Raw genomic sequence first — 24,865 nt, 5'->3', positions numbered from 1 at the left:
AACACATCGGGGTGGGGGCCTGCCCACAGGAGGCAGCGATGGAGAGAGGGGGCTGTGGAGGAGGTGGGCTGGGGAGCTGAGTTACTGAAGATGGCAGGGACTCCCTGGAATACCTGCAGCCTGGCCTCTTCCTAAATGGTGGGAGAGGGGCCCTTTGGAAGCTTGAGGGAGGAGTGGAATGGGTGACTGGTGAGACCTGGAGATGGAGAATCAGAGGTGGGGGCACTTTTAAATTCTAACTCCTCATGCCAGAGCTGCTGCTCCAGGGTAGAGAGATGATTAAGGTTCTTGGCTCCTAGCTCCTGCAAGAGGCTCCCAGGGGCTCCCAGGGGTGCTGGGCTGTGTTGTGCATGAGGAGGCTCCTCCCACCTTACACATACACCCCATGCTCCAGAGCTCCGTGAAGGGTGGAAAGGCAGGAGCAGAGCAGGGAACTGAGAGAAAATTGGGGGCGAGGGAGAGATACAAGGAGTTGGGGAGGAGAATAGAGACCCTGGCGCCAGGAAAGAGAGGGGCTTTAGTCAGACTCACCTGGAGCCAGTGAGGACTCCCTGCCTCACTAGCTGTGTGAATTTGGGAAAGTTCCTTAACTTCTCTGAACTTCCTTTGGCCCATATGAAATGGGGGCCAGCCTTCCTCCCGGGCAGGTAAAGCACCTGGCACAGGATAAGTGTCTGAAGTGGTGGGACCTTATGATTATTACAAAATGGGGAAGCAGCGATAGCCCTTAGATGGAGACTGCGGGGAGGGACGGAGATCACCAGGGACCAGATTCTGCATTCCTTTCCGTTTGCACATGAGGTGCCACATTGTTCTCTTGGCAACTTCTCTCAACAGCCACTGCCTTTCAGATCGAGACCTTTGTCGCTGACAGGGGACCTGTGGTTTCCCGTGATCTCTTCTGAAACCTGCCACCTGAGGCCTCTGCCACCTGAAGGCTGGAGGCCGCTCATGCTGCCAGCTGAGCCTCTGGGCACAGAACGAGGCGGTGGGATTAGCAGGCGCGCGCTGACCCTGTGTTCCCGCGGTGCTGGGCAGCTGGTCTGCCGCTTACATAAACGGGCCAGGAAGCTGAACTTGTTTGTGCTGGCAAGAGCAACAGCAAGCTGCAAGAGTTGAGAAATATGTGTCTCCATTTACGTGTTTTTCTCTGGTTATTGACATTTGCAAGTTTACTTGAAGAGGGATAAAAGTAGAAAAACAACAAAGCTGTTTGAGTTTCTGGCACCCGACCTCAGATCCAGAATGGGGAAGAACCCCACTTCCCAAGCTGTGCTGCAAGGCCCCCAGCCATGGGGTGTTGGCAGCGGTGGGGGCCCAACACCCCAGGGAGAGGGATTACGTGGGCATGGGCTGACTGCTGGGTGTGGGATGGATTGCCAGGGGGAGCCAGGATCTCAGGGCTCTTCCCTTGAGGAAAGGGAGCCAGGGAGGTGTGGGAATTCCCCTTCCCTGAAGCTCTTCAGGGATAGGAGAGGCCTTTGCCTGAAGGTGCTGGAATGCCCTGGCCATCTCCAAAAGCCATTAACTACGAGAATAATTGATCCATAGATTATTTGCTTCAAGTTGGGCTATAGTTGGCGGTCAACAGACACAGTCGGGCTTCCTCCCCTCTGAGAGCTGTTGACAGGGTGTGACAAGACACTGGAGCAGGGACCTGCAGGTCAGAGTCTGAACCCTCCTCTCTGGGAGGGGGGTGAGGGGAGGAGATGCTGTACCTGTAAATCCTTGTAAGGAGTGCAGCTCAAATCTGACAGCCCAGATCTCCATGCCAGGCTGCCCCCTGCTCCTGTTAGAGATGTGCTTTATACTAAATGACAAATCAAGACAAGACTTTACATTGGTGTCAACCCAACCCCACCCTCTTACTAATCAGTGACTAAACTAGACCAGACACCAAGTGCATTGATGATTGGGGAGAGTTGGGAAAGTTCATTTCAGGGGGGAGTGCTTTTCTGATCTCAGTCCCAGGTGAGGTTTGGGTCCTCTCTGCAGAACTCCACTTTTTTTTTTTTTTAAAGATTTATTTATTTATACAAGCACTGAGGTACAGGCCAGAGGCTTGGGAGGATGAGAGAATTCACCAGAGCCAGAACAGGGAGCAGAACAGGTAGAAGGACCTGAGGGGAGCAGTAGGTGAGACAGGAGAGGTCTGCATGTGGGTATCTCCCTGGCCGGAGGGAATTGAACCGGCACTGCAGAGGCTGTGGACAGCTTCACAGAGCTGTGCTCAACCCACTGCACCACTGGGGAGGCCCCAGAACTCCACTTCTTTATAGGAGTCTGGGATGTAGGGTGCTGCCACCCTGTAGCTGACACTGGCCTTGGGAAGGACATAGAAGGTTTCTTTACAGTCCTTGGCTTCCCCCACCGCCCCCTGCCCCTGTGATGCTGTATGATGCACTGGGGGGTTGTGTGGGACACTAGACAATTGGTTCATTCTCAAGGTGATTGGAAAATAAGCAGAAGGAAGCAGCAGTGTTGGCTCCTGTCCTGGAGGCTGGGTTGGAGGAGGGGCAGTTCTGAGCTGCACATACCTTTGCCTGCACAGTCAGGTTTGATCCCCTGGAGGGTACCAGCTACCTGCCTCCATGGGTCTTCGCTTCTCCATGCCTTTGCATGCTGTTCTGTTTGCCGTGGCTCCACTTATCAAACTCCCACTCATTTCTCAAGGTACAACTTAAATCTCTCTTCCCTGGGATACCTCCCTATAGAATGGTTGACCCCTCCTCTTGGTTCTATCAATTTGTGGAGGATCTTGATCCAGGATGATCTGTATTATAGGTAGTTTTTAGTTCTCCACAGCATTTTGTGGGGGTTAAACAAGGTCATGATATGGAACAAATAGAGAGGCAGGCAGAGGTACCAGGAAGGCATTCTGTGACCATCAGAGACATCACATCTTTTCAAAGAGCTGTCCATGAGGCTCCCACTAGACCCATTGGTGTCATGGACTCTGACTCAGGGATCTGGGTCAGGAGGGTAATGGCAGAGTGGGTGGTGGCTGGAAGGGGCGGGCATTGCCTACTTGACTTTAGCAAGTTTTTTTTTTTTTTAATTTAAGGATTTGTTTATTTATGCATACAAGAGCTGGGGTGCAGGCCAGAGGTGTGTGTGTGTGTGTGGGGGGGGGTGTTGTAGTGAGAGGATTCACCAGAGAGAGTGGGGAGCAGAACAGGCAGATCTACTGAAATACCTGCTGAGAGGAGTAGCGGGCAAGACAGGAGAAGTCTGCTGTGCCATGTGGGTCACCTCTCTGGCCAGCAGGGATCGAACTCATGCTGCAATAGTTGCAGATAGCTTCATAGTGCTGAGGCTTAACCCCTTGTGCCACCAAGGAGGTCCAAGCAAGTTTATTTTCTTATGTTCTTTCCTGTCTGAGTATTGAATTGTGATCATCCTGCCTATGATACAACACAGCACTGTCTGGTGTATAGTAGGTGTTTAATAGCAATTTCTGGAGCAGGAATTTCTGACCTTGCACTAGATAGGTACACAAAAAAATTCTTGCATTCTTAAGGAGGGGACAGGCATAGACTTGCAACTCTGGCTCCAAAAGTCTGAGCAATTGCTTAAGGGCAAAGGCTAAATTGTGGGCTCTTTGCTGAATGTCAGAATGTGCAGGCTGGCCATTCCCTGGCCCTCCCCCAGCACTAGGGTGGGAGTGTGATCTTCGGGAAGCACCCTTCTCACATTTTATAGCTCTCATCCCTTTGGCCCTTCCCTCCCAGTGGGGTTTGCTTTGGGAGGGTGCTGGCAGAATATCCAGGAGCCAACAAAGTGTGGTACGGGGATGGAGGATGATGACCTGGTGTCCACCAGGGGCTCAGGCCAGCAGAACTGAGGGCCAAGGGTGTAGAGTGCAGAGGAAGTGACAGGACACAGAGATGCAGGTTGGGGGTGGACACTCTGGGGCCTGGAAGGTGCTCGAAGACGCTCCTTGTTCTGAAAATGTAGCCTCACCCCACCTCTATTCCTTGGTGCCCATTGTGCTCTGGCGACTTCCTCCCTCCTCCCTGGATGTAATAGCGTGGACAGACCCAGAGCATGTAGCTTCTGTTTATTTCTATGTCTATAGCTATGGTTATATCTATATATTGACACATATCTATGTCTATACACACACATATAAGAATGTTATATAAGCAGTAATATATGTAATAAAATATATATTCATTATGAGTAAACAAGCAACTTAGAGAAAACTCAAAAACTACAGAAAGAGGAGAAGAGGAGGAAGTCCCCTAGACGCATCATTTGGAGAGTTGGGCAGAAGGGCTAGAAGCGTGAATATCACTTCTTCCTCTTCAAAAGCTGTCCATGAGGCTCCCACGAGGCCCTCAGTGTCATGGGCTCTGACTCAGGGATCTAGGTCAGGAGGCAGAGGGCTGAGTGGGTGGTGGCTGGGAGGGGCGGCTTTGCCCACTTGACTTGAGCAAGTTTATTTTCTCATGGCCTTTCCTGTCCAAGTATTGGGTCGTGGTGCCTTTAAAAGCATGCTGAACACAGCGCTGTTCACAGTTTCTGAAAGAAATATATTTCGTAGAAGGGCTGGGACAGGCAATCCTTGTCAATGGGTGGTTTATAATTAATCACTCCCCATTAAAAAAAAAATAGTGACTCAGCTTCAAAGATTCAGAAAACCATTACTCAAGTTCCTTGGCAGAGGAGGCGACCATTATGCGGCTCCTGCAGCTCTGCTTTTGTGGAAGAGAAAGAAAGTCCTTTTATTTGCAATTTCTCTGAGCTGCCCCAATACTTTGGCCATTGTTGGGGAGCGCAGGCCCAGAACAGCCCCTGCTATTGTTCAGGCTGGTCACTACACGCGGCAAGAGCATGCGTCCGAGCTGGGGACAAGGGAAGTGACTAGAGTAACACATTTCCTGGAACTGGCAGAGGCAGAAGCAGACAAGAGAGCTCCCTCTGGCTCCAGACTCCTGTGTTCTCTCTTAGCATCTCCTGCCTGTGACAAGCCAGTCCCTCCAATTTCTAGTGCAGGACCTGAGGGGACAGTGCCTGACCCACCGTGGGAGTTTTCAGTGTGGAGGCCCCATGTCATGGGCACCTCCTAGGTGCCATCCGTTAAACAAACATTTATTAAGCACCTACTGAGTGCCCTGGTGAGGGCCAGCAGTGCAAATGTAGTCAGGAATGGCCATGGGAGCCTGTGTCTAGCAGAGGGCAGAGCCATGAGTGAAACACAAGGAAAGGGTGAGCCATGCGACCCTTGACCCCTGCTTGTGTCCCTTAGGTAGCAGTGCTCCTAGCTGCCTTGTGAATTCTGGTTTCTACTCATGAGCTGATGGAGGGGTGCTGTGAGCCTGGTGGGCGGGCAGGGCTGCCCCCTCCACTGCTCCCTCCCCTTCCTGCCCTTCCCGGAGCAGACCATCCTACTTTGGCAGTGTCTCCAGCTGTGTTTCTCCAGTGATGGTAGTTTGTACATGAATTTAATTCCTTTTAGGTTTTATCCTTAGAGCTGCCTCAACAAGTGGAAATGGAAATGGAAAATAAAGATATTGATGTAGGTCTCCCCTGCTTTTCGAAAGTTTGCTTTAGGCCATTTTGCTTTTATGAAAGACCTACATTGGCACCTGTTTTTTGCTGAGAGATATGCAAAGAGGATTTTTGCTTTTACGACCAAAGCAAAATTAGTATTCAGTGTTTGCTTTGTAGCAGTCACTTGAGAGGCGACTGTAACCCCAGCAGCGAGAGTGGCCCGCAAGCTCCTTTCCTGGGAGCTACTTTCTACAGGCTGTGTGTTTATCACATCATCCCTGCCTTTACTGTTTGTCAGGGCTAGTTTATGTTTATGTGTTGCTTGCTATGTTTTGATAGGTTATTTTTGAGCGCTGGAAAGGTTCAAAAATATTTTCTTATAAATGATTGGTAATTGCTTCTTTGCTTTACGCCATTTTGGATTGTGAAGGGTTTCATACGTGTGCTCTACTTTTGGATATGGGGTATCCTTTCATATACTATACTTTTGTATAGTGTTTAGGCGTGTTGACATGTCTTCTAAACTTAACCTCATTCAGGCACAGATGGAAATCAATATGTGGCCTGGATGTCGCAAGTCAGAGCCTCCCCGTCACTGCTCATCAGATTAAACACATGGTGTGTGGATATGAAGGGAAAGGACACGTGTAACCAGGACCAGCAGTTCTACTCAGAGGAACTCTGGAGCTATTGCACCAAAAGCCACATGAGAGAAGGTTGATAACCATACTCCGATAAACACAACATTGGAAACAATCCAAATCTCCCTCAACAGGATGATATACAGTCATTTGTTACCTAGTGATGGGGAAACATTCTGAGAAATATGTCTGCAGGTGATTTTGTCCTTATGCAAACATCTTAGCGTGTGCCTACACGCATCTAGATGGTGGAGTCTGCTGCACACATAGGCTATGTGGTATAGCCTGGTGTGACCACTGTTTTATGTGGACTCTGTCATTGACTGAAATATCATTATGCAACATGTGACTGTACATTACACATGGGATAGTGCATAGCAGTGAAAATGCAAGAACTACAGCTACATGTACATAGAAACTTAGAAAGCACATCAGAAAAAACTATAGGCAAACCCTTTATAGAAAGCTCAAATATCAATTAAAGTTAAGAAAAACATAGGGATCCATGAGTAGTTTTTTTTAAAGTGAAAGATGATAAACCCAAAATGTTATACTATATAGGCAGGGAGGATGCGGGATGCAGAAGCAAAGAGGGAGTTTCAGACAATGATGTACTGGTAGTTAAGTGGTAAGAGCTTTGGTGTGTTTTATGCTTCGTAATTTCCGTGTACATACATACATTAATTTACATGTCTTTATGTTATACATTTAAAAACAATATTTGGAATGCAGGAAATATATTATTGAAGATTAAATATGAAAGGTGTACTGGAGTCAGAACTGTCCATAAATCTTTTAAGCCCTCTGGGCTCAGAAGGACCCCCAGTGGGCTTTGCTTCTGGGGACTGAGCTTTTGCTGATGTTCAGGGAACAGTGTTCTCTGTCCCATCTGCAGGAGAGAATGTGTCTTATGTCTGCTGTCCTTGGGAGCAGGGTCTTTCTCTTGCTTAGTTGTGCCCTCCTCTCTGGTGCCTGCCTCTAGGGGCCTCTTTAATTGTTTGTTGAACCCAGGACAGTGGTAGGCCTTCTTTGCCCACAGTGGGTAAAGTGAGACCAGAGGAGTCCAAAGTGTCTTCTAGACCTTGCCTGCCGACACAGTGGGATTTAATCAGTTTTCTCACCCAAAGTCCAAGGCTCTGATAGTGAAGTAAATAAACACCTTAAATGCCCGGCTGCTATGCAGCCAGCCTCAGGGCCTAGTGCCAGAGTGGAGGCACTGGCTCCCGTGGTAAAGTGAGAAGACAGCTTGACGGGGGTCTGGGTAGCCAGGTAGAAGCTTCTATGTCCTTCCTTGTTCATGTCCCTGATTCCTGGGCTGTGACTGCAGAAACAGCCCCTCTGGCTTTGGGAGTGTCCTCCTGGGAGTGATGATCCTGGGTCCCTGCTCTCTGACAGCCACCTTGGGAGGGGTGGGAGGGCGGTGAGTCTGCCAAGTGTGGGGTAGGAACTCCTTCCCAGCAAGAAGGGTTGCCAGATCAGAGATCCCACTGCTGCCATTCCTGGTGCAGAATCAAGGGTGGGAGGTGAGGTCAGGTGCTCAGGCAGGGCCGTCCTAAACCTGTGGCCAGAGGTACTGCTGTTGCTTGCTAGGATGATTATACATTTGGTTTGAAAGACCACGGGTGCTTATTATGAAAACTGGCTCCTCTCCACCCCACCCCTGCCTGCCTCAGTTCTCTCAGTTGGTTGGATTAATTTAATTTATTGGTAATGTATCAGTCCAAGGTGGTTGGACTAATATATTTCTTAGAACCTATGAATCTATAACCTATACTAAAAAAAATTTCTTTTAACCTTGGACTTCATGTTATGGGTAGTGGCAGGCCCTTGAAGGGTTTCTTTTCTTTTCTTTTTTAAATATTTATTTATGCATAGAAGAGCTGGGGTGCAGGCCAGAGGTGCGGTGGGAGGGGAGGGTGAGAGAATTCACCAGAGACAGAGTGGGGAGCAGAACAGATGGATCTACTGAAATACACTGCTGAGGGGAGCGGGTGAGACAGGAAGGGCTGCTGCGCCATGTGTGTAACTCCCTTGTCGGGAATTGAACTCATGTCACAGTGGCTGGTGATAGCTTCATAGTGCTAAGACTTAACCTCTTGTGCCACCAGGGATGCCTTGAAGGGTTTCCAATTATTAAAAGAGTGGGGTGGTCAGACCCCAGCTTTAGGAGGCTCTCTGGGCAGCTGGGTGGAGCAGGGCCAAGGTTGTGGTGCAGAGACCCAAGGGAGGCCACTGTTGTAGTAATCCAGGTAATCTAGGCTGGGGTGACAGAGGCCTGGACCAGTGGAGGGACTTGAGAGATACTGAGAGTTGAAGCCTTCTGTGGATTCCCCAGCTCAGAAACAAGTCCGTTCCCCAGTTGCTATGGGCTGACTGAGTGTCTTTCCCTCCCCAGAGGTGGCAGGTAATGTGCTGACTAGCTTGCCCGGGGGCAGTGTTACCCTGACCTGCCCAGGCGGGGACCCAGGAGACAATGCCACCATTCACTGGATGCTCAGGAGCCCGGCACCAGGCTCACACCACGGCAGAAGGGCTGGTGAGGGAAGGACGCTGCTTCTGAGGTCGGTGCAACTCAGCGACTCTGGAAACTACTCATGCTTCCTGGACGGCCATCTCGCTGGGACTGTACGTTTGCTGGTGGAAGGTGAGTGGTGTCCTCAGAGCTCTCAATTTCTCCCAGAACAGCTCTGCGCATTCCTGAAAGATGCCCTGTCTGACCCTTCAGACTCTTGCTATTTCCTTGGTCTGAGAATTTCGGGGAAAGGCCCTTGGTGTCTGCCAGCGAGACTGGCAGAGGTCCCCACTGGGTGGAGACATCTGGCTGATGGGGATGCTGTCCAGCTGGTCTTGTTGTGCAGTGAGAGCTTGAGGCACAATGGCAGTATGTATGTGTGTGGGGGGGAGGCTGTGAGGGGAGCAGGAACAAAGTGGCCTGGGTTTCAATCCTCCTCCCTTGAGGCTTAAATGACAGTGTGTGCTCACATACCCATGATATGGTGCTGGAAACTGCAACGCACACTAAACTCTTACCTTTTATTATTAGAATTTGCACGTTCTTAGCTCCCTGGAATCCACATAAAGATTCTATAGAACCAGATGTCCCCAATGCCAGGCCCTGTGCTGAGGCACTTTCTCCCCCGGTCTTTCTATCCTTCCAATGACCCTGTGAGGAAAAGTCTCCGTTTTCTTCTTCTTCTCCTTATATCATCATGTAATCTTACAGTAGGAAACTGAAGAGAGGCTGGGACTTGCCAAAGGCCATACAACCAGACCCGTGTGATTCCAAAGTCCCGATTTTTTTGGTTGTCCTCTCTTCCCTTTATACGAGTTTGCCTCCCGGGAGTTTCCTGTCACTTGTCCAGCTTCCCAACCCAACACGAGACCTTTGCTGTCCTTTCCTTTTGCAGATACAGTTAGGTCTGTGTGTGGCAGTTGCCCACGGTGCTCTGGGTCATGGCTGCCTCCAGGGGCTGTGTGCATGCTCTCCCCTTATGCCTGCTGTACTCTCCTTCCAGTTCCCCTTGAGGAGCCCCAGCTCTCCTGCTTCCGAAAGAGCCTCCTCAGTAACGTTGGTTGTGAGTGGAGTCCTCGAAGTCCTCCCTCCCCGATGACCAAGGCCGTGTTACTGGGGAGGAAGCTGTAAGTATCCCCTGAGCTGGGCTGTGTCTTCTCTGTCCTATTGAGACCCTGGGCGTGGGGGGAGGGGCTTTCAAAGGTGGCAAGTGGGACTAGCTGGCTGGCCAGTGATTCTGAACTTTTACCATTGGAAAGTTTCCTTTGGGGCGAGAAGGAGGAAATGAGTTGGAACAGAGACTTGCTGGACAGTGTGCTAGGAGCTGTGTCCTGCTAACTCTCCTGATAGCCATGGGAAGTGGGCACTATTCTTCTCTTTTAATAGATGGAGAAACTGAGGTTGGGAGATTGACTAACTTGTGATGGGTCATCCAGCTAGTAAGTGGTTCTGTTGGGAATCAATCTCTGTCCTCCTTCCTCCCACCCCAAGTGCCCAAGTTTGTTCAAAATACAAAGGTCTTGGAGGTAGCTCTGACGAAGATGCAGATGTCCCTGGGTCCCTCCTCTCTGACAGCCCCTCAGGAGGGGTGGGAAGACAGTGAGTCTGCCAAGTGTGAGGTAAGAACTCCTCCCCAGAAGGAAGGATTGGCAGATCAGAGATCCTGATGCTGCCACTCCTGGTGCAGAATCGCAGGTGGGAGGTGAGCCAGCTCTTTATCTGCGTCTTCACTTGGGGTGTGTGTGTGTGTGTGTGTGTGTGTGTGTGTCTGTCTGTCTGTGTGTGTCTCTGTGTGTGTATGTTCTTTTTAGACTCCATTACAAAGGCAGAGGAGAGGCAGTGGTGATAGGGTGGGAGAAGGAGCTAGGGTAGTAGGGTACGAGGTCACAGCCACCTGGCGGGGGTTCCTGTGTCTCCAGGAAACACAGCATAAAGTGGGGAACCTGCGATGAGTTCAGGCAGGTAGAAAATGCTAAAAACAAGTATACCTCTGTGGTTTTGCCTGTCTCCTTCCCAGACGTAAGGCCTTCTTAGTCCCGATATTTTCAATTTGCGCTGTCAATCATTAGAACATCAAAAACCTGAGAGGCAAGTCGACAGAGTGGTTTAGTTTCCACTGTGTCTGTCTTCAGAGTTGCCTGGCAGTAATGTTTATGCTTTGGTCTCTATGCAGAAATGCGTCGATTGCCCATCTGTGGCTGACACAGCTGCCTGTAGGACGGTTAGCTCGTTCTCTCAATGGGGAAGCCCCGAGATCTCCACGACCCACATCTGGGTTTGGATAGAAATTTGGGCCTTGAGGCATTGTTCCATAGTCAGGATGTTCACAGTGGCTGGTATCTCTTACAATCAGTCCACGGAAAGCTTATTCAGTGGAACTTCAAGTATTGATAGAATGCTTTGTGCCTTGAAAGTAAGCGTGAGAGAGGACGAGGAGCTTTAGCCCACACTTCTGCTGCCAGCAGCCTCAGGCCCTTCCATCCTCCTCCTGGTTTGTCATAATTATTGCCCTTTAAAAAAGAGTCTCTACACGAGTAAAATTTGCTTCCATAAAAGGGGCATCTGGTTGTACTGAGAAAGAGGCGGGGGTAGGTGAGACAACTGTGAGAGCCTCAGGGCCAGCACACACACAGGCCCCACCCAGACCCTGGGACTGCTGGCCGGTGAAACAGGTCCCTGGAGAGAGACTTTGTGTGACCTGCTTTTTTCTCTTGGTGTGTGAACACATTCACCCCTGGTCGCCCTGCATGGGCTCACCCATTCATTCCACGGGTGATTTCAGCATCTGCTGTGGCTACACTCTCCTGGGGCTGAGAGAGAATAAGTTGGGGCTCCTGCCCTTAAATCTCAGAGGTGGGCGTGCCTATAGGCCAACTCACGGCCACCTTCTCGGTGTTCAGTGTTCGGCAGTATTGCAGGCAGGCGCTCCCTCAGACTGCGAAGGGGGTGGCCCGGGATCCAAAACCCTGTCAGGGGTTAGGGATGCGTCACCCCTGCAGCAGCGCTGCCACGGCCTCACATGCCCACACATGTCCTGAGTGGGTGAAGTCTCAGGCTTCCAGGCCAGGTGGGATGGTGTCTGACTCACCTTGAATGTCTCCAGTGATGCAGAATCCTTGGCTGGGCTCATCTGCCGGAAATGCCCCCGCCTCCAGCATGCTGTGTCCCTCGAGTGGCATTTCCGCTGGGTATCCTTGCTACTGAGGGCAGGTCTTTTTTGATAGTGCCTGAGGCCAGGACCTCTCTGGACTCATTTCTGATGCCCCACAGAGCTGAGCACGCAGGACCTGGCAGGACACTAACATGCACTCCTCAGCCAATACCCCAGGGCCCTTTGGTTTAGGACCTTTGACCCCGCCGTGCCAGGTGCTAAGCTAGATGTTTTACACTCATTTTTCAGTGAGTTCTTACAAACCCCTGCGACCTGGGTGTTATTAATATTTCCATTTTCAAATGAGGTAAAGGAGCCTTGTAGATGTTGACGAATTTACTTAAAGTCACAAGAGCTAAGTGTGGGGCTGGGATTAAACCCTGGGGTCAGCCCCCCTTTTCTCCTCAGCTGAATAAGTGCAGACTGAAAGCCGGCCCTGTCCTTGTTTTGCTCTGGCAGTCAGAACAACCCACTGGAGGACTTCCAGGAGCCGTGCCAGTATTCCCAGGAGTCGCAGAAGTTCTCCTGCCAGCTGGCAGTCCCAGAGGGAGACAACTCTTTCTACATAGTGTCGCTGTGCGTCGCCAACAGTGCCGGGAGCAAGTCCAGCAGACCCCAAACATTTCAGGGTTACGGAATCCGTAAGTAGGCTCTTCCAGCCCCTGCCCTCTTCAGCTGTTCCCTTCTCCTTTGCTTCCGCAGGCTTCTTGGAGGGGTGGAGAGGGTTTTGCTGAGCAGGTGCCTCATGGGCTTTACCAGCCAGAGGTCAGGCTGTGGCTGAGGCCAGCCCTGTCATGATGTGCAGGAGTCAGGGCCAGGGGTCCTGCGGTGGGGGCTTGCAGTCTTCACCAGCAGCCACACTCCTTCCCCACAGTGCAGCCAGACCCACCTGTCAACATCACGGTCACTGCTGTGGACAGAAACCCCCGCTGGCTCAGAGTCACCTGGCAAGACCCCCCGTCCTGGAACTCTGATTTCTACAGGCTACAGTTTGAGCTCCGCTACCGGGCCGAACGGTCAAAGACATTCACAACATGGACGGTAAATTCTTCTTTTACTTCTGGACAGAAAAGTGCCCCAAGAAGCTCAGGGATAGGAAAAAGAGTATACAAGAAGGAAAAAAAAATGGTTTTGGAGTTCTGCCTTGCAAAGCCTTTCCTGCATGGCCTTGGATAAGATTCTGAACTCTTCTGAGCCTCAATTATCCCCTTGGTAAACTCGGAATAATAACGCCTGGCCAGGGCCTCCCCGGTGGCGCAGCAGTTGAGCGCTGGGTTGAGAAGCTGCCCGCAGCCTCTGCAGCGCCAGTTCAATCCCCGGCTGCTCCCCGGCCACCGGAGGAGGGTCCCACATGGCGCGCAGACCTCTCCTGCCGCCCGCTGCTCCCCTCAGCAGTGTACTTCGGTCCTTCTGCCTGCTCTGCTCCCCGCTCTGGCTCTGGTGAATTCTCTCACCCTCCCGCGCTTCTGACTGTACCCAGTGCTTGTATAAATAAATAAATAAAAATAAATCTTTAAAAAAAAAAAAAAATAACGCCTGGCCAGTCTCCTGTGTGCAGGCCTGTTTGTATAAATAAATAAATAAAAATAAATCTTTAAAAAAAAAAAATAACGCCTGGCCAGTCTCCTGTGTGCAGGCCTGTCAGTGGTGTGAGTTTGACCTGGGACGAGGGCCTCTAAACACATGAAGGGAGTGGCTTTGGGAGTCTGTGGTGGCTGAGGTTTCAGTGGTTACCTACAGCTTGGCCGTGCAGGCCCTGAGGGCAACCCCCATCTTGCTCTGGCCCCCAGTGTGGTATGAATGTCTGGAGCACCTCTGCCCAGCTGGGTCACTGGCTAGACCTGGCACAGGTTGCAGCCAAGGGGCAGGAGGTATCCAGGACACCCTTGTCTGCACGGAGCTGCCTAGGCCCCGCATAAGTCACTGTGCCTCCCTGCTTCAGGTCAAGGAGGCCCATAATCACTACATCATTCGAGACGCCTGGAGTGGCATGAGGCATGTGGTGCAGCTGCGAGCCCAGGAGGAGTTTGGGCATGGGCTGTGGAGCGAGTGGAGCCATGAGGTCTCCGGCATCCCTTGGACAGGTACTGTGGCGGGGCGTGGGAGGGAAGTTTCAGCTTCTCTACTCTGTAAGTTACCTGTCATTATGTAACAGGTTATTCCAAGCTAGGAGTAACTACCAGCAACTATTTATGGGCTCAAGATTCAGAACATAAATCAGGTGGACAACTTTTGCGCTGGCATTGCCCGAATCACCCAGGCTTGCTGCATCAGGCCTGCGTGTCTGACATGCCTCACTCATGCACTGGCGGCTGGTGCTGGCTGGTGGCTGGGGCCCGTGTGGCAGAACTACCCTGGAGCTTCATGGGAAGAGCCATAAAGAATGTGTAGTTTTATTAAATCCACCATTATTTTGAATACTTTTTACTCTGAAAAAGATGTTAAAGGTAATAATAACTGCTTTTGGGGAATTAATGAAATCAATATATCTGTTATAGAACATGCAAAATTCCAGAAAAATAGGGAGATAATAATTATCACCAGTATTTTACCACTGAAAGAAAACCAGTGAGAACATTCTGGTACATTTCTTTCCTTTTTCTATGGGAGTGTGTTTCTTATGAGGATTCCCATGTTATTAAATATTTCTGGGAATGTATTGTTTAGTAACTGCATGATTAATGCTTTATTTTTTTTAACCCATGGGATTTTTTTTAACTTTTTTTTTTTTAATCAAATTAATACATGCCCATGGCAAGGACACAAAGAAGGGCTAATAATAACAAGCACTGTCCCTTGCTCCACCCCTTCCCATTTCTAGTCCTGCTTTTTAGGGGAAGCTACTGGACTTTCTGTTTCTAGTTCTTCTGTTGAGGCCCTTGTTAACTCCAGCAACAAGCCAGTATGGCTGGGTGTTTTTCTTTTCTGAGAAAACAGCTTGAGATATTTTGACTCCTTCCTATAAAGGATTAGGACTTAGCAGACCTAGGCCCAGCACAGGAATTTCCCTGACTTCAGCCTAGAGAGTGGTCACCCAGCTGTGCCTGAATGCTTCCAGCACAGGAGAGCTCACTGCCTCTTCTACCCCGTTTCATAGTTCCTAGCATTGTAGAATGACTACCAGGCTTGCTTCACTGTCCGCTCTCTTAGCCTACCAGCATAATTGAACCAAATTAGTTGTTTTTAAATGCCAGGCAGTTAAAACAAAAAGAAAGAAGAAAATACCCATTTATTAGGTATGTATGGATAAAAAGGAAAAGAAATGACATCAATGCCCAGGCCCAACCCTATCCCTGTCCCTTTCTCCCACTCATGGACCCAGGGAGAAGGTGTCTTTTTCAGTTGAGGTTTACAACACTGTATGTGATTCCTAGGTAGAGGTTTACACCTTTAGTGATATACATTACGCCCACCACCAAGACGCCATTACGGTGCTCTGGGCTCCTCCCACACCCTGCTCGTCCCACTCCCCCTTCCCTCTGGTAGTCTTGATTACAGTCAGATTTCTGGAGTTTGTGATTGGCTGGGTCTTGTCTGACCCTTTGTTGTGTTTCTTTATATTCCATATAGAAGTGAAGTCATCTGGTATTTGTGTTTCTCCCCTGACTTATTTTGCTTAACGTTATCCCCTCCAGTTGCATCCATGTTGTCACAAATTGCAGGAGTGGCTTTTCTTTTTTTTAAGAGCTGAGTGGGCTGTATTTTATTTTATTTATTTATTTTAAAATATTTATTTATTTATTTATACAAGAACCGGGGTACAGGCCAGATGCACGGAAGGGTGAGAGGATTCACCAGAGACAGATTGGGGAGCAGAACAGGCAGACTGACGAAATACATTGCTGAGGGGAGCAGCGGGCGAGACAGGAGAGGTCTGCGGCGCATGTGGGACCTCGCTGGCCGGCCAGGAATTGAACTGGCGCTGCAGAGGCTGCGGACAGCTTCACTGCGCTGCACTCAACTGCCTGCGCCATCAGGGGAGGCCCTGGTCTATATTTTATAGCTGCGTATATATACCACATCGCCTTAATCCACTGCTCTGTTGCTGGGTACGTGTGTTATTCCATAACTTGGCTATTACAAATATGCAGTGAATGTAGAGTGCATGTATCCTGTGAGTTGGTATATTTGCATTCTTCTGTAGATACCTAGGAGTGGGGTTGCTGGATCATATGCTAGATTTCTTTTTAATCTCTTGAGGGGAGACTAGGCTGCACATTCCTCCCCTAGAAAGGATGCTGTGATGTAATGGCGTTTCCTCCTCCCTGATTTTGCAGAGTGGGGTCCTTGGAGATCAGAGGAGTGTGGGGTTGGGGTGCAGGGTTTCCTATTTGGATGTATAATATCAAGTGCAGGGGCAGGTTCTTGTTGACACTTTCCCCATCTGTCCATCAAGAGCAGAGGCAACTTTTTATTGGACCTTCTTTTCAAGAGCTTATTTCTTACTAAGACCTGGATAAGAAGTTCCACTTCTTGAGGCTTAGGTCACTTAGCAAAACCATTTAAGTAAATCAGAACATACCTCCAGCTAGTTTGTGTTGACCTGTCCATGGTAGCCTTTGACTTGTATACACTTTGAGCTAAAACATTCATTATCTGCATGTCAAACACTAAAATGACCTTGGGAACCTTTGCAACATGAGAAAATGATCTACAATGTGCAGAGGAAATAGCCCAGCTACAAGCCCACACTTGTTTACCTTTTATACTAATCACTTAATTTAGATCACAGTTTAAGAAATCCTGTTTTGTTAGAAAGCTCTTTCTTTTAAAAGTTTAACTACTATAAAATATACATAATTTAAAATTACAATTTAAATCCTCTTAAGCGTACAGGTCAGTGGTATTAAGTACATTCACTTTGTGGTGCTATCATCACTACTGTTTATCTCCAGAACTCTTCCATCTTACATGTGTACCAATTAAACACGTGGCTTCCCACGTGCAGGAATTTCCCCAACTTAAGCACTGGAAGCATTCAAGAGCAGGCTGAGTGGCTTCCTACTCCCAATCCCCTCCCCAGGTCCTGGCAACCGCCGTTCTACTCTTGTCTTTATAATTTTGACAACTTTATTACCTCATAAGTGGAATCATACAGTATTTGTCTTCTTATGACTGGCTTGTTTCACTTAGCATAATGTGCTCTAGGCTTATCCATACTGTAGCAAGTGTCAGAGTTTCCTCCCTTTTTAAGGACAAATGATATTCCATCGTAGGTGTACAGCCACATGTCACTTAACTGTTTCTGCTAACAACACGACGAGGATATAATGGCTGTCCCATAGGTTGTACCATTTGGCCTAGGGTGTAGCAGGCTGCACCACCTAGGTTTGTGTAACTCCACTCCATGACATTAGCACCACCACGAATTTGCCTAATGATGCATTCCCGAGAATGTAGCCTGCCGTGATTGTATCCTGTCATAATCAATGCATGACTATACACCCCATTTTGCTGTTCCATTCACCTGTGGATGGACACTTTTGTTGCTTCCACCTTTTGACTGTTGTGAAGAACGTAGCTATGAACATGGGTGTACAAATATTTGTTTAAGTTCCAGCTCTTAATTCTTTTGAGTTGTTAGAAATGGAAATTAGGTCCTATGGTAGTTCTATTTTTAATTTTTTGAGGAAATGCCATTGTGTTTTCCACAGTGGCTGCATCACTATACATTCTCGAGCAATAAACAGGATTCTGATTGTTTTACATCCTCGTCAACACTTAAATTTTTTCTTCTTTTTTTGATAATAGCCATCCTAATGGGTGTGATGTGATGTGGTTTAGTTTGCATTTCCATAGTGATTAGATTCCATAGTGAAAAGATTCTATCTTTCCTTGTGTTTATGGACCATTTGTATGTCTTTTTTTTGGAGGCTGTCTATTCAGGTAGAAAGTGATTTCTCGTGTGAACCTAACCTGGCCGCACTGGGTTTTGCCTTCAGTTGGGATAACCCTTGACAAGTCTGCTAATCTGATCTCCATGACTTCTTCTGGAATTTCCAGAGGACCTGCATCTGCCTGCAGGTCCAGCATGGCTGCAGGCTCCTCAGGTGTCTGATCACCTTCCCCTGAACGTGGCCTCATGTATGAATGTCCCTCTTTAAATTGTTGCTGTCCTTCCCAGTGGCAGATGGTGTGGCATGGCCATCTGGCCAACTCTGGGCACAGTCTCTGACTTTCTGGCCTAAGGCTGCCCCTGTGATTGCCTGTAGTGACCATGTGAGCTCAGATAGAACATTAGACTTTGCCTCATGCAGCTGAAGAGTTTAAGTTCTCCATTTTGTGAATGTGCGGTTTGGGGGCCTTTTCAAAAGCCCAGTGGTGAATCTATTCAAGAGAGAAATTAGCTGCTCTACTCTCCACTGAGGGAAGACAAAAGGACTTGGATGGTTCTGACGCAGAGGGATTTAGGTCAGCTCTTCCGGAAAATGAGAGGAAGCTTAGCAGGTTAGGTGGTTATGTGGCAGCTTGGGGCATGTCAGTGTACTGGATACAATGTCAGTGGGCTTCCCAACCCCAAGGGTCTCCAGCTGTAAAAGTTCAGCCTGGTGTATGGTGGTGACAGAGGCCATGGGAAGCACATTGGACCTGGAACAAGGCTCTTTGACCCTTATAAAGTTACCTCTCAGAGACTCAGCCTTTTGTCTGTAAAGTGCAGATGTGACCTGTCTTGTCCCTCAGAGAGTTTTTATGAGCCCAGTGAAAAACAATCCATTATAAATAACCTGTATTACAAATGTAAGGGGACTGGCAATTACAACAGTGTTGGTTCTTGGGGTGAAGAAAGTGAGTGTTCAGAATTCCTACCCGGGATACCATCCTGGACCCACTGAATCTGGAGGGGAAAGAAGGAGGATGGTTTGAAAGTGTTCCCAATTACAGAAGATGCTAGAGGGCAAGGAGGGGGTGCCTCTTGTGTGATTAGGCTGTGCAGCAGAGTTTCTTAGGGTGGTTAGAGAGAGTGGGAAAAGCTTCATAGAGGAGGAGACATTTGAGTTGCATCTTAGAGAACTGTTTCAGGTCCAAAGGGGGTTATAGGCAGGGAAGGGCAGACACAAAGGCTTAGACTGTAAACAGGGTTGGGGGGCTGTTTGTTGAGGCTGGAGCATAGGTGTGTGGGTGGGAGGGCTGAGTGGAGCAGGTGGACCCCACCATGAAAGGTCTGCTTGAGAGTGGGGGCAGTGAGCTGAGGGGCCTGGACTTCTGGGGGTGCTGCCCCCTTGAATCTGGGGCCTGGATGGGCGGCAAGTCACACCGTCTCGGGGCTCCTGCTCAGGCTGCCAGGAACAGCATCTGTGATAGTGGCTCAGCAAGACTGTGCCATTGAAGTCAGAGTGGGAAGAGGACAGGGGACAGGCCAGCAGCTCCCCCAGAGTGAGTCTCTCCCATGTTTACCTCTCTGATAGCACTGGCAGGGCTGGTGTCCAGAGAGTCTGCGGTCCCAGGAGACCCTTTGCAAAGCAAGCTTGGGGGAAAGTGTCGGGGGCAAGTTCTTAAGGCACAAGAGGGTTATTTTTCACCCTCTTAATTCCCTCTCATAGCCTGCACACCTTGACCCAGAAAAGAATTAGAACACATGACAGGTGGATAATAGACTGGACCCGTTCACTTGTTGGAGGACATGCTAGAGGTTTGCATTTGCAAGGCCTTTGGGGAGCCCTGAAGCCAGGGCTGGGGATCCTCTGGCAGGTGAGGCTCCCTGGCCTCCATCCCCGCAGCTGCGTGTTATCACCTCAAGCCCTCTGGTTATCCCATCTCTGGGGTTCATTTTGTGCTCCTCAGCAACCCCAAGTGGGAACTCCTGCAGGTTCAGGAGCATGTGGACACACATTTCTGAGGTGTCTAGCCCTGCTCATGCCTCGATGTGGTGCCTGTGTGTCCCCCTCTCTCAGAGTGCCCTCCCGCAGCCTCACCATTCCATTTGTACGTGTGATTGCTCAGAGACTGCTTTTGAGTCAGACGGATTCTGGCCCTTACTAACCTGACCTCTTGGAAGTACCCATCAGACCCTGCATTTGTGAATTAGTCAAATGGAGATAATAATGTCTGCCTCAGACCGCCCCCCCCCCACCCCGCCACAAAGCCACAAAGCTACCATACAGGTTGTGAGAATTAAACAAGATGGAAGGCAGTTAGCACAGAGCCTGGCGTGTGGTCAGCACACAAGAATGTCGGTGCCACTGTTACCTGTGTCTCCAGGTCAAACCTGTCTCTGGTTTCACATCTGCACCTGCCCCGACATCTGCCCCGGTCTGCCCTCCTGTGCCGCATGCTTGGCATGACTCAAACTAAACACTTCACGTCCCTTGCAAACCTCCCTGTGGTCCTTGTCCCCTGAGGGACCACCTGGCCAACGAGCCCAGCCGGGACATCTGCAGGGTGACACGCCAGACGTCGCCTCACTTGTCCAGGTTTTGGCCACATATTGACAGGGTTCTTACAACACCCCTTTCAACAGCTCTCCCGTCTGGTGTGCCAGCACCCCCGTGCCCACCATATCACTGCTACAGGCACTTTCTGAATCACAAGCCCGCACTGCCGCTCCCACCGCCCCCCCAGGTGACACTGACTCACCTGAGCTTGGCCAGAGGGCCTTGGGCTGCCGCCTCTCCCTCATGCCGGGTGCATACTCACCTCTCTCCAGCTGGACCGCAGCTGGCCCACCACCTCTGCGGGGTGTCCGGCCTGCCTCATGCCCTGCCGCCTTCTAGTGACCTTGCTCCTCCCTCGGTTCCCATCCCACATCACCTCCTCCACGTCCCACCCACCCCAGCCCCTGAGCATTGTCAGAGGTTCCTAGACTTGGGGATTTCACAGGACTATAACATTTTGAGAAGTATTATGGGAACCAGATAAGGTCACAGACTTTAATTTTGCTAAAGCCATAAAAATGAAACAGCTATGTTGAAAATAGCTACCGCCACGTGCTGTGACCATTATTTTACAAAAGAGTGGCACAGGCTCTCCTTCATGAACAGGGCAGAAGCTCAGGACGACAGGCCCCCACACATGGGGTTCGTGCTCACTGTAGCCTGTGTTGTTCGCCTTTCACCTCAGACCCTTAGACCTCTCACAGCCCCTGCTGGGTGGAGCTCCACCTGGCTGAGGTGATTTCCTTCTCTTCAGTGAAGTGGTTTATTTATTTGGTTTTTTTTTTTTGATTCACGAAGGGAGGAGCAGTGATTAACTGGTTGGTGGTTTACAGACTGTTGGAGGAAGGTGTGAAGTTGGGTGAGGGAGGAGGTGCTGGGTGGAGGCTGCGGCTGTCCTCAGCCTGTGGGCCCCCTACTCCCCCCTTCCTGTGAGTGTCTGACTCTGCGGCTGTCCCTGTGTCCTTGTTCCCTCATGTCTGCCACCCTATGGCCTCCCCTTCTTTCTTTTCCCTCTTTCTAATCTCAGCCCATTCCTACTTTCCCTTTATACTCCATCCCTTAGTTTCAGTTAGTAGCTTAGATCTTAATTGGTCATGACATACAAATTAGAAATATTTTGCTAGAAAAAAATGTTTTATGTTCTCTGTCCACCTCCCCTGCAGTCTTATTGAGATGTAATTGACATATAGTATTAAGTTCAACGTACAGCATAATGACTCATAATTTGTATATATTGTGAAATGACCACACCAGACCTGGTTAACATCCATCACCTCACATACTTACAATTTTTTCCTTGTGCACATACTTACAATTTTTTCCTTGTGCCAAGAACCTTTAAGATCTACTCACAGTGTATATAATACACGATTGTATTGTATACAAAACAGTATTATTAAGTATAGTCACCACGCTGTACTTACACCCCCAGGACTTCTGTTCTCTGTTTTTAATTGTTGGGTCAGTTTTTAAACAAATAACATTGTGCACCAAGTCAGAGCTAGGTGCTCTCAGCACGTGATCTCAGGCCATCTGTTTGGGAAGGAGCTGTCCTTCTTGTTTAGAAATGAAGAAACAGGCCTCCCTGGTGGCGCAGGGATTACAGACAGTGCTATCAAGCTATCGCCAGCCACTGCAGCACGAGTTCGATCCCTGGCCGGCCAGTGAGCTAACCCACATGGCGCAGCAGACCTGCCTTGCCTGCTGCTCCCCTCAGTAGATCTGCCTGTTCTGCTCCCCACTCTGTCTCTGCTGAATCCTCTCACTTCCCCCATTCCCCTCGCACCTCTGGCTTACACCCCAGTTCTTGTATGCATAAGTAAGTAAGTCTTAAAAAAAAAATAGAAATGAAAAAACAAAGTCTGAAAGAGGTTAAGTGTCTTTGCCAAGGTTACACATCTGGTGTGAAGGCCTCTGTCATCTTACATTGGATTTCTTTATTATAATCCCCTAGCAAGCAAACTGAAACCAATTCTCAAATTAAGGGACATAAGTTTCTTGTTTTAAAACTCAGGTGTGGGAAAAAAAACCTCAACTTGTATGGTCTTCTGTCAGTCTCATTGGGGCATTGTCATTCATTCATTCATTTTGTTATGAATATAAAAGTACACCTTTCAATCTTGGAAATATTAATATGATGAAAACTACCACTGTTATGTTCCTAATAACCTTTTTTCCTAAGTGAGTCCCTATAAGTGAAATTTTATTAGCGACAGTTTTTCAGCAAGATGCCAGGCCTGTACTAAGTACCACTCTTACAAAGATGAAGAAGATATAGTTCCTGAATTTGAGAAGAGTTGAGTGGAGATGATTTTTAAAATAAAGGTGGGGAAAGTTTAATTCTTGAAGTCAGAAATTTTTGCCACTATTTCTTACAAAAGTTTGGGCAAATTATTTAACCTCCCTGTGCCTCAGTTGCCCCATCTGTAGAGTGGGGGATAACAGGACCTATCTCACGTATTGTGAGGATTAAATGAGTCAATTCAGATAAAGTGGGTGGACTTGTCCCTGGCACGTAATCAGTGCTCAGTAAATATTGGGTATTATTATTACTACCACTGTCACAACCTGGCACACGGGGACACAGGGGGCACATGGGACATGGGGATCATGGGACACAGGGGGCATGGGGAGGATACAGAGGGCACAAGAGGATAGAGGGGACATGGGGGGCAGTGAATGATGGTTCCTTCCCTTCCAAATTTAAAAATTTTTTTTTTAATTTTTTTTTTTTAATAGAGGCATGTTTTATTTATTTATTTGTTTGTTTTTTTGTTTTGTTTATACATGCACTGGGTACAGTCAGAAGCGTGGGAGGGTGAGAGAATTCACCAGAGCCAGAGCGGGGAGCAGAGCAGGCAGAAGGACCGAAGTACACTGCTGAGGGGAGCAGCAGGCGGTAGGAGAGGTCTGCGCGCCATGTGGGACCCTCCTCCGGTGGCCGGGGAGCAGCCGGGGATCGAACCGGCGCCGCAGAGGCCGCGGGCAGCTTCGCAACCCAGCGCTCAACCGCTGCGCCACCGGGGAGGCCCTCCTTCCCTTCTTTTACCCAACATGCTAGCTGAAGTGAGGCAACAGGAAATATAATATGCTTGTGGAGAAATAGAAATGCTTTTGTTTAAACAGAAAAAAGTTATGCTCCCTGGTGTTGATGAAGCTCCACAGCCATCTGAGCCTCAGTGTCTTTGTAAAATTGGGCTAATAGTTCCTGCCTCCAGCAATGCCGAGGAAGGAGTGAGCCACGACACAGGCCAACCAGGAGCTGGCTCTGGAATAGTGCTGATATTTTATTAGCATGCTATTAGTGTTATTAATCTAACTCATTCCCCCCTGAGACCCAGTTTCTTCATCTGTTAAATTATTGATAACAATGCAAACGTTGTTCCTCTGCCTTCCATCTCAGGAACCCCCAGGATTATCTAAGGAGCTTTATAAAAATCTTGTGATGTATGACTTAATTTTATTCTATTAGAAAAACTCATATTCATTCTGGTAACATTCTGGGTTATTTGAGATGTTACAAAAATAAAATTCCCACTTTCTGCTGAGAAATCTGAGTCAACAAAAGTTAAATGTCCCTCTCTGGACACATATCATGATGGGGGTCAGAGCTGAGGGTAGAAACCATATAGATCTCCCATTCTTTCTGGAAAAAACCTCTCTGGGGTTGGGCAGCCTTTAGAAAACCCCAAAGTCTGGGAACCATCCCTAGGTTCTGGGACTGTAGGCCTTGGAGGGGCCTAAAGGGCCATAGTGACACTGAGCTGGGTTTGGGGACTGCCAGACTGAGGGCCCATGCATGGTCAGCCGTGCTTTCTAGTCATTGCTGCCCCAGCTCCTGCTTTTAACCTTCGTTCTAGTGCCCCATCCCTTCTGTTCATCTGTAGGTCACCCCCAGCTGTGAGTCTCACTGTTCTCTGCTAGGCTAGGGACACAAAGGGTTAAGAGACTGTACCACTCCCCGGAATCCTAGGTTCAGTTTGGGGCTAACTTGCTGTCTAACCTCAGACAAATTGCTTTCTGTCTCTGGGCCTCTTTGCACAATAGGAGGATGAGCTTTATCTTTTGGCCCTCCAGTGCTGCTAGTGCGTGGTTTTCTCCCCTTCTGGGCTGGCATATTCCTACTGGAAATTCACTCAGGAGCAGAAGAGCGTCACCCTCTTCTTTACTCACTTGTTAGTCCATATTCTACTCCTGGCTCAGGGAGGCTCCACATCTTTGTGTAAGGCATTTCTGTTGTGTTTGTAACTTCTTGATGGAAAAAAAGATGAACTAAAAAAAAAAAATGTTTTAAAATCCCGAGCATTCCACCCATTGCTTGTGATGGGTCAGCTCCTGGTCCCTTGGGCCCATGTATGCTGCTGAGCCTGGCCTTGGCCTCAGCCTCGACCTCCTGCTGCTTTGGGGGTTTCTGCAGAGAAACACTGTTCCCGTGGAAGGGAAGCGCCCTTGTGAGGTTGCCTGGTCCACGCCCTTTCTCGGACAAAGTGTACCCAGCCTGCCCAGGCGTATGAGAATTTTTTGTTTATGTAAAATACATTTTATTACAAAAGGTACATAAAAGGAAATAGAAATTTTAATATCTGTTGGTATGTATTCTTCCAATTTTTTTCTTGCTGTATGTGTATGGTATATAATATACCATAAGTAATGAGAGAAATATATTTTTCTAGAAACTTTGGCTCATGCTATA

At 48.8% G+C, this 24,865-nt stretch overlaps 1 protein-coding gene across 1 annotated transcript in view; it reads left to right on the top strand.

Moving 5' to 3' along the window:
• The window catches only part of IL6R (interleukin 6 receptor), a 44,681-nt gene that overhangs the window by 9,513 nt on the left and 10,303 nt on the right, over positions 1-24,865 (top strand). The window contains exons 2-6 of the mRNA XM_084242409.1: positions 8,533-8,781; positions 9,653-9,776; positions 12,260-12,441; positions 12,675-12,841; positions 13,743-13,884. Coding sequence (XP_084098535.1) covers positions 8,533-8,781; positions 9,653-9,776; positions 12,260-12,441; positions 12,675-12,841; positions 13,743-13,884 — 864 coding nt within the window. The remainder of the gene's footprint in view (positions 1-8,532; positions 8,782-9,652; positions 9,777-12,259; positions 12,442-12,674; positions 12,842-13,742; positions 13,885-24,865) is intronic.

The sequence above is a fragment of the Talpa europaea genome (genome assembly GCF_964194135.1).
Source record: "Talpa europaea genome assembly, chromosome: 9".
Lineage (NCBI taxonomy): Eukaryota > Metazoa > Chordata > Mammalia > Eulipotyphla > Talpidae > Talpa > Talpa europaea.
This window is presented reverse-complemented; position numbering and strand designations above follow the sequence as displayed.